Source organism: Elephantulus edwardii, unplaced genomic scaffold (genome assembly GCF_000299155.1).
Source record: "Elephantulus edwardii isolate Elephantulus edwardi_28Jun2011 unplaced genomic scaffold, EleEdw1.0 scaffold00031, whole genome shotgun sequence".
In the NCBI taxonomy this organism is placed as follows: domain Eukaryota; kingdom Metazoa; phylum Chordata; class Mammalia; order Macroscelidea; family Macroscelididae; genus Elephantulus; species Elephantulus edwardii.
This window is the reverse complement of record NW_006399781.1, coordinates 18,454,010-18,463,914: the sequence shown is the minus strand read 5'-3', so window position 1 is coordinate 18,463,914 and position 9,905 is coordinate 18,454,010. Positions and strand designations below refer to the sequence as shown.

The following is a 9,905-nucleotide window of genomic DNA, read 5'->3' as shown; positions in this document are numbered from 1 at the left end:
ATACAGGACACATTCCTGAAGCACTCCTTTCCTGTTTTTTTTTAACTATGCAGTGTTAATAGATGACACAATTCTCCTTATTGAAAAGGGATTTGGAGCACTTATTGATGAAAAAAAAATCAAAGATTACTGCCTTCAATACAGAGATTACAACTCAAAAGAATGTAAATCCTTGCTACTCTAACCAAGCAACACAATGGAGAAAACATTCACATTTTCAAGGATTTCATTTTACTTTGTCTCAAATCAATGACCATAAAGCAGCAATCTAGTCAAACCATGTACTGGGCAAATCTGTTGCAAAAGACCCTCTAAAAGTGTTAAAAAAAAGGAAAGAAGTTTCTTTGAAAACTAGAGTGTACCTGAACCAAACTACTTTCCAGTCACCTAAAGTGAATATTTACATGGGCAATTAATAAAATTTTTAAAAAATTATGTATTTGAATTAGTGTCGGTGAAGAACACTGAACAAACCACAGACTCCCAGAAAAAAAATAAACAAATCTGTCTTGGACATACAGCCAGGAGGTTCCTTAGCAAGGATAGCAAGATTTCACTTTTCATACTTTGAACATGCTGTTAGGAGGAACCAGTTCCTGGCGAAAGATATTTTCAGCGTTAAAGTTCAAAGTCAATGAAAAAGAATTAGACCCTCAATAAATTGGAATGACACAATGACTGTCAACAATGGGCAACAATTTTAGACCACACACCTGTTTGAACAGCTACCTCCTAGTCTATGTAAAGGCCCCACGTGAACAAACTTAAGTGCTCTGAAAAGCCATTCTTTGAAATGTTATTCATAATTTGTCATGATCCACACAGTTTATGGCCTTTATGTAGTCATTAACACATAAGGGGCAACACAGTAACAATCTGTGCCACTGGACGTGTTTCATTGTGATGTATCCATTCCATTGACAGGGAGTCAGTTCCAACTTCCAGTGAGTCTCTGAGGCTGTAAATTTCTACAGAAGACTTCCCACCTTTCTCTCACAGAGCAGCTGATGGATTCAAACTTCTAAACTTTTTATTAGCAGCCTAATAATATTACGCATGACTGTGGTTCCCTTCTGAAGAGAACAAAAAACCAATTGTACACAAGGCAATTCAGAACTCAGAGGCACCTAACATAGTCTTTTGAGAGTAATATGAAAATTTAGTCAATTCTCTTTATCATTATTTTTGTAAGGTTCTCTGAACACCCTGTTTTAAGACATTTAAGAATTTAAAATGCAAATATCACAATCAATGGCCCTACTGTTGATTACTTCCTCATGCAAATTTCACCAGCTGCAGATCTAGCAATGTTCCATTTTGACCTACAGGGTTTTTCCTCCTTGGAGGTAGACTGCCAAGCTTTTCTTCTTAGATCACCTTGGTCTGAAAGCTCTGCTAAATCTGATAATCATCATAGCAGCACAGTGGCTGTACCTGATAGGCCACAGGTCAAGAATCCACCCAGAGTCTCCCTTAGAGGAGGTAAGAATTCTAGCACTGAAAAACTCATGCTCTATGGCCCCATCTACTTATCTTTAAATTAACAAAATATTTTATTATGGAGATAGGTGTTTCAGTCAGTGAGCCTGGCTCCGGATAGAGCAGGCTTCGAAGCTGCTGTACATAGTGTTGATGGCACATAACAAGTCAAATATACTTGATACAAGATTATCAACTCCTGTAGCAAAGCCACATTAAAACTCCCAAATAATAAGCAGGGAAAAGCAATAAATTGGATTCTCTTTACTTCATCTTCTTCCACTAACGGACTTTAGTGTAACTGTTATGTTTGGAAAGGTAGAGGAAGGGTCAGCAACAAAAAAGGAGGACCCCAGTGAGATGAATTGGCACAGTGACTGCAATGGGGTCAAATATACCAGAGATTGTGAGGTTGGCAGATAGGACAGGGTTCAGGTCTGTTGTGCACAGGGTTGCTGAGTCATACTTGAACCAATGGCACCTAACAACATAGACTGGCACACAATGACTGTAAAAATAGGCTTGAACAAAATAGATACTGTAAGAGAATGGTACAGGACAGGGATGGTTCAGATCTGTTGTTTGTAGGGTCACTATGAGGCATGGTCAATATGACAACAAGCTAAAAAGTTTGTTTTATGCATTAATAAATATTTCTATAAAATTTTTTGGAAATAAAGAATTCTAGTCTTGCAACTTACTCTTTTAGTATGTAAAATGTAAAACTGAAGCTCTCATGTTCTAAGAGTTTGACTCAGATTGACTTAGTTGATGGGTTTCTAAAGTTGTTTTGTTGGGCTAGTTTGGTTTTTGGTTGTTCTGTTGTTTTTTTTAGTAATTTTTTAGCAAACATTTCTGCACTATTCTTAAAACATTTTTTAAAAATATTTGCCAAATAAGCACTGGTGGCCTAATGGTAAGAAACTGTGCTGCAATCCCAAAAGCACAAAATTCTAATTTATCAGCTGCTCTACAGAAGAATGGGCAATCTCATCTCATGCAATTAATTGCCTCTGAAAACCTGCAGAATGGTCAGGTAAGGGTCAGTTCCAACTTGACGGTACACAAGAAGTAATGACCTATGTTGTTGTGGGTGTCCTCAAGTAAGATTCATTGTTGTTGTGGTGGTGGTTATGTGCCGTTGAGTCATTTGCGACTCCTAGCGACCCTATGTACAATGGCCCTAAACCCTGCTCTATCCTGTGCCAATCTCATTGCCTCTGACACACCCATCCCGAGTGCCCCAGTCACTGAATCAATCCACCTCATAGAGGGTCTTCCCCTCCTGCGCTGTCCCTCTACTCTACCCAGCATGATGTCCCTCTCTAAAGACCTGTCTCTCCTTACCACATGTCCAAAGTATGTGAGACGAAGCCCCAGAATCCTTACTCCCAAGGAGCAGCTTGGTTTAATCCTCTCTACGATGAATCTGTTTGTTTTCTTGGCAGTCCATGGTACATTCAACACTCTTCTCCAGCACCACAGCTCAAAGGCGTCAATTCTCCTTCTATCCTCCCTAGTCATTGTCCAACTCTCTGATGCATAACAAGTGATTGCAAAAACCATGGCCTGTATCAGGCGCACCTTAGTCTCCAGAGAGACACCGTTGCTCTTGAGGACCCTAGAGAGATCCCTAACCACAGACTTTCCCATCGCAATACGTTTTTTTAATTTCCTGGCTACTGGTGCCAAGAGTGTTGACCGTGGAGCCGAGCAAACTGAAGCTGTGAACACTCTCAATCTCTTCACCATCCATCCTGATGCTACCGATTGGTCCAGTGGTGAGAATTTTTGTCTTCTTGACATTGAGCCTCAGTCCATATTGAAGGCTGCAGTTCTTGACCCTCTGCAGTAAGTGCATGAGGTCCTCCTCAGTTTCAGCGAGCAAGGTTGTCATCTGCATAGTGCTGCAGAATGCTCATAGCTACCCTAAAAACAATAGATCTGAACCCTGTCATATCCTGTGCCATCCTCATCAGCTGACACACTCAAGCCTATTGCTGCAGTCACTATCTACCTGGTTGAGGGGTTTCTTCCCTTTCACTTCCTAACTTCACCTTTCCAAGCTAGTTCTCCCTCTCCAAGAAATAGCCTCTCCTAACAAACATGCCCTAAGTATGTAAGATAAAGGTTCCTAACTTCACCTTTCCAAGCTAGTTCTCCTCTCCATGAAATAGCCTCTCCTAACAAACATGCCCTAAGTATGTAAGATAAAGGTTTATCATCTTTGCCTCCAATGAGTACTCTGACTACATCTTCTCCCAGACATGTCTGTCTGTTATTTTGGTCATCAATTGGATATTCCGTATTCTGTAATATCACAGCTCATAGGCATTAATTCATCTTCTGTCATCCTTACTCATTGTTCAGCTCTCAGAAGCAAAGCAAGTGCACCTTAGTCCTCAAACTAATATTATTGCTCAACAATTTGAAATCCCTGATTACAGACTTCCCCAATGTAGTACATCTCCTGTCCTCCTCACTGCTAGTATCAAGTGTAGATCTAAGTAAGATGAAGTCACTGATAGTTTGAGTCTTTTCTCTACCATGATGTTGCCTATCAACACAATGGTGAGATTTTTGTTTTCTTGATGTTGAGATGCAATCCATATTGAAGACTATTTCCTTTGATCTTCTGCAGGAAGTGCTTCAAGTTCTTTCAGCAAACAGGGTTTTCAGCTGCATAAAAAAGGTTACTGATGAATCTCCCTCCAATCTTGATATTACATTCTTCTTCACAGAGTCTAGTTCTGATTAATTTGCTCAGCAGATTAAATAGGTATTGAGAAAGGGACGCCTATCTTTCTTAATTTTAAACTATGTAGTGTTCTTTTGCTCTGTTCGCACAACAGACTCAGTCTAGTTATAGGTTTCACTTGAGCACAATTAAGTGTTCTGAGATTTCTACTTTTCTCAATGTTAGCCATAATTTATTATGAGCCATATAGTCAAAGTCCTTTGTACAGTCAATAAAGGGTAACAACACATTTTTCTGATATTCTCTACTTTCAGCCAGGATCCATTGGACATCAGCAATGACATCCCTGGTGCCATGGCCTCTTCTAAATTCAGTCTGAACTTCTGCCAGTTCCCTATGTAGTGTTGTTTTTCAATGATCTTCAGCAGTATTTTGCTTTCATTTGATATTAATGATATTGTTTGATACTTGTACGTTCTCATGGATCACCTTTCTTGAGAATGGAAAAAAATATGGATCTCTTCCAGTCAGGAAGCTATCCTCCAAATTTTCTAGCAGACTGGTGAGCACATCCTAGACTGCAATTGTGATTTAAAACATGTCCGTTGGAATTTCATCAATTCCTAGGGCCTTAATTTTTGCCAATGTCTTCAGTACAGTTTGAACTTTTTGATTCATTACCATTGACTCTTGATCATGGTACTTCCTGAAATATCACAATAAAGGTCACTAAAAAGACAAGAGAAAAAAAACCAAGCTGAATGTCAGAAGAGACCCTAAAAATTGGTAGACTAGACTGTTGAGAAGTAAAAAAAAAAATATTGAAATAGAAGTTGAAAAGATTACAAAGGGCTGCTCAGAAAGACAAAGCAAAAGATTATGACAAAATGTGCAGAGATCTAGAATTGGCATTTCACAAGCTGAAAGAACTGAAAAACAAACCCAAGCTTCGAGTTAAAACACTTAGGTATGCAATGGGCAAAATCTTGAACGATCCAGGAAATGATCTTAAAAGAAGATAGTGGGAATACATTGAATGACTAACATGAGAAAATCTTAGAGACAAAACTTCTGCTTAAGTCCTCCTTTGAGAAAAACAAGTGTTTTTTTAAAAAATAAAACCCACCAATTTGTGTCAAGGCTGATAAAAGGAATGAGAACAAACCCTAGAATTCGTGTTTGGTTTTTTATTCAGTCATTTTACTGATTAAAACAATTACAATATTTGAAATTCTAGAAAGAGCTGCATGCTTTTACTATTAAATAGCCTGTGCTGAATATTTTGTCAGCGTACAATCATTCATAACTTCCAGATGCGTATTTTCTCCTTTTAAATTAATTCTCATTTGCCGAAAGTCTACCTCCACAGCCAAAACGGACGGATTCAAGGTGATTGAGATCAGATGGTCAAAACCCACAAGTTAGTATATGTAGTAATCCAAAGCTTGTTTAAATGTTTGAAGAACAGCAAACCATGGTACCAAATAGAGTAACTGTCACTATTACCTTGGAAGTACTGATTCATCAACTAAATCCTCAAGACAGAAATGTTCTGTACTCAGCATAAAATCTTCACTTTGAATGCTTCTTTTGGTATCATATGTTTTAGAAGTTAAACCACATATTTCGGACACTCCAGAACCATCAGCACTATTATAAGCTGCAATATACATCTGCATGTTACATTTACACACACATTTCTATACATTACTATTTTGTCACATTATCAACTCTTGGCCTCAAATAATACAAAAAGCTATACAGGACAAAATATCACAGAAATTTTTATTATCTCTCTTCCTTAGCTGTTAGCAGGTAGTACTTTTTTTGAGAGAGAGATAAAATTATGAAAAGGCAGGAAACTTTTCTTTCTTATCGTCTTCTGGTACCACCATAACCTAGAACGAGAAGAGTAAAATGTCCATTAGTTGCTTCCAAATATATAAAAATTGCTTATAAAATTACAAGAGTAATACACCTACCTGCACTGTTAGTAAATTAAGAGAATATAAAATGAGGAAAGAATAAGCTGCCCATAGGAACAGTTATAAAGGACATAATGCAAGCTTCCTCACAACACCTAATAACCCTCTCAATTATCACAAAGTTTACATTATCAGACATGCTTGCTTATTACACTTCATCCCTTCTATATTAACATATTTTTAATGCATATTTAACTTTTTGTCAGAAAACCAAATGTGTGTTTTATAATGGAGACAACAGTACAGGTAATACACTTTTCAGGCCCAAGTCAAAAAGGCAGAAGCTGATGGAGCACAAACGATGACCTCTCACCCCACAACGCCAGCAACGATTAGAAGCAATGTGGGGGAGAGTTACAGACTTTTTCTCCCCTGTTGTAGCTCCTTGTCTGAAGCAGTCCGTTTCTAATAGGAGGAAGCAGACCGGTCTTTTGGATATAATAATCAGTTGTGGGCTGGAAGCCTCTTGTGCAAACCAATCAGGGCCCAGTGGGCAGGACTTTGTGATTAAAAAGCCTGGAGCCCACTGGCCGGTGTGAAGACTGGGTTGTTATTAGAGATGCAAACCAAATTGGTAGTTGTATTTGGGAAAAATATTGTTCCAGTTGGTACAGCACTTGTCTGTCAAGTTATACTGTCAAACCTATCCTTGGACCAAGAGGCAGTCGTCAGAACAGAGTAGGGCAACACTGCATGGTTCAAAATTGGGAAGGGTGTACGCCAGGGATGTGTCCTGTCTCCATACCTTTTCAACCTGTATGCAGAGCAAATTATCCGAGAGGCGGGGCTCTATGAGGAGAGGCATGGCGTTAGGATTGGTGGACGATCTATCAACGATCTGCGTTATGCAGATGACACAACCCTGCTCGCTGAAACTGAGGAGGACCTCATGCACTTACTGCAGAGGGTCAAGGACTGCAGCCTTCAATATGAACTGAGGCTCAATGTCAAGAAGACAAAAATTCTCACCACTGGACCAATCGGTAGCATCAGGATGGATGGCGAAGAGATTGAGATTGTTCACAGCTTCAGTTTGCTCGGCTCCACGGTCAACACGCTTGGCACCAGTAGCCAGGAAATAAAAAAACGTATTGCGATGGGAAAGTCTGCGGTTAGGGATCTCTCCAAAATACTCAAGAGCAACGGTGTCTCTCTAGAGACTAAGGTGCGCCTGATACAGGCCATGGTTTTTGCAATCACTTGTTATGCATCAGAGAGTTGGACAATGACTAGGGAGGATAGAAGGAGAATTGATGACTTTGAGCCGTGGTGCTGGAGAAGAGTACTGAATGTACCATGGACTGCTAAGAAAACAGATTCATCCTAGAGAGGGTTAAACCAGGCTGCTCCTTGGAGGCAAGGATTCTGTGGCTTCGCCTGACATACTTTGGACATGTTGTAAGGAGAGACAGGTCTTTGGAGAGGGACATCATGCTGGGTAGAGTGGAGGGACAGCGCAGGAGGGAAAGACCCTCTATGAGGTGGATTGATTCAGTGACTGTGGTACTCGGGATGGGTGTGTCAGGGGCCATGAGATTGGCACAGGACAGAGCACAGTTTAGGGCTGTTGTACATAGGGTCGCTATGAGTCGCAAGCGACTCGACGGCACATAACAACAACAACATGACCTAAATCCTGCATACCTTAATCTTCAAACTTACATCATTGCTCCTTGGCATTCTGGAGAGGTCAGAAGGACAAGGACAGCAGACTTGCCCAATGTAATACATCTCCTAATTTCCTGACTGCTGTAGCAAGGATGTTAACTGTTGATCCAAGCAAGATGAAATCACTGATAGCTTCAATCCCTTCTCTAGCTATCACAATGTTGACTGTTAGTCCTATAGTTAGGATTTTTGTTTTCTTGATGTTAGATGAAATCCATAAAGAAAGCTGTAGTCCTTGATCTTCTTCAGCAAGTGTTTTCATATTCCTCTTCACTTTCAGTGAAGTTGTATAATCTGTGTAAAGCAGGTTGTTAATGAATCTTCCTCCACTCTTATGCCATATTCTTCATGAGAGTCAAGCTTTGTGAATTATTTGCTCAGCATAGAGATTGAAAAGGAACCTCTACATTGACTGTTCTTACCTGAAGCTGTTCTGGTTCCTGTTTGTGAGTCTCCACGAAATGGTGAGTAAGCACGACTATTCCATGTGCTGGAGTAGTATGACCGAGGCCAAGATGGATAACGCCATGAGTCATAAAATGGTGTTGCTGTTCTAAAGAAAGATTTAAAAATATGAGTATGTCTTTTTCTTGTAGCTATAATTCTTAAATATATGCTTATTCCTAAACCATCAGAGAAAAAACAAAATCTCCTAGTATGTGCTTTTTTTTCTGAATGCTTGTCTATCAGGATTACTGTTTTTCCATTTCTGTTACTGATGTGGTCACTGCCACAGGACAAGAATGTGCCAGGGTAAGTGCTTTCTGAATTTCTATTCAAATAAAATTTAAACTCAACCAAACTAAATACTTAAAACATTCCAAAATTTTACTCCAAGCTCTATCTACCCCTGTTCTTATCATTCTCACACTAAAACAGAATACTGTCCAAATATATGCTTTCTTGCCTTCTCATATTCACTGACATCAAATAAGTTAATAAACGAGATTCTACCTCATAGTTTCAATGAGAATGCCATAGGAAGAAATTTAAAGAAAATCATATATATAATATTGATCGGTACCTATAATATAACTTTTATGACACATGAAATAAAATAAACCTACCTTTTTACTGTCACTTATTCAACCTAAAAATGTGTTTATCCGTGACGCAAATTTAAAAATTCTACCTTCCAATTGAACTTGGAATTTACTATAACACTAAAAGATTGATTTTTCAAAGAAAAGGAGAAAAAAATGAAGGTAACACTCTGGGCAGCTTTTTAAAAACTCATTACTGCCTCAAGAACCAAATGAGAAACAGTGTCTTTATATCTAGATTAGCCAGAACATTAGCTCCTTTTGCCTCTGATGAAAGTTTGCTCTAAGGCTCTACCAAAGGAGTTATGTTATCAACAGAAGTCACTCAGGGCATCTCTGAAAACTGATTCCCACATCTCCTCCTAACAGAACCAGACCTAGGAGGCCAAGGCCACCGTAATTTTTTTTCTTAGGTAAAAAAAAGAAGCCTCTAGAGAAAAGTTGAATTAATAACCAAGTCACATAAATTAAAAGCTTACCTGCTGCTGCCAAACATATATCCTAATAGTCCTCCAGTTCCCAGTCCAGTCCAGAAGCCCGGTCCTGAATTGCTGTATTCTTGCTGTCCTGTGAAAGCATTGCCAAAACCAGAAGTTTCACCATGCCCAGTACTCCCTGATCCTTCAAATAAAAAGTATTCATTATGTAGCCTCATTTAAATATAACTCAGTCTACAAAAACAAAGGCATTTCAATTGTTTACACTACATGTTCACAATAATCATAATGTACTTTGTATAAAGAAGTCCAACAAAAGGGGTAAAAGATGTTGAAAGTAAGAAGTGAGAAAGCAAACCTGCTTTGGTTTCCTAATACAATCATTTTCTATTTCAGAAACCAACAAAAGGCACACTACCTCACATTTACCCCAATTATTGTTTCTGATTATAGAAACATACCTGTAAACTCGGGTTTAAAGCCTGGGGGAAAGAATCCGCCCATGGTGTTGGATCTCCGATACTGGTGGGAATATGGAGGATATTCAGAATACGGTGGAGGAGAATCTTGACCATCACTGAGGAACAGTTTATAA

At 39.0% G+C, this 9,905-nt stretch overlaps 1 protein-coding gene across 1 annotated transcript in view; it reads right to left on the bottom strand.

Moving 5' to 3' along the window:
• Positions 1-6,049: 6,049 nt before the first annotated feature.
• Positions 6,050-9,905, bottom strand: part of TMEM66 (transmembrane protein 66) — an 18,055-nt gene continuing 14,199 nt past the window's right edge. The window contains exons 3-6 of the mRNA XM_006884176.1: positions 9,772-9,905; positions 9,353-9,494; positions 8,253-8,383; positions 6,050-6,075 (exon numbers count right to left, since the gene is read on the bottom strand). Coding sequence (XP_006884238.1) covers positions 6,050-6,075; positions 8,253-8,383; positions 9,353-9,494; positions 9,772-9,905 — 433 coding nt within the window. The remainder of the gene's footprint in view (positions 6,076-8,252; positions 8,384-9,352; positions 9,495-9,771) is intronic.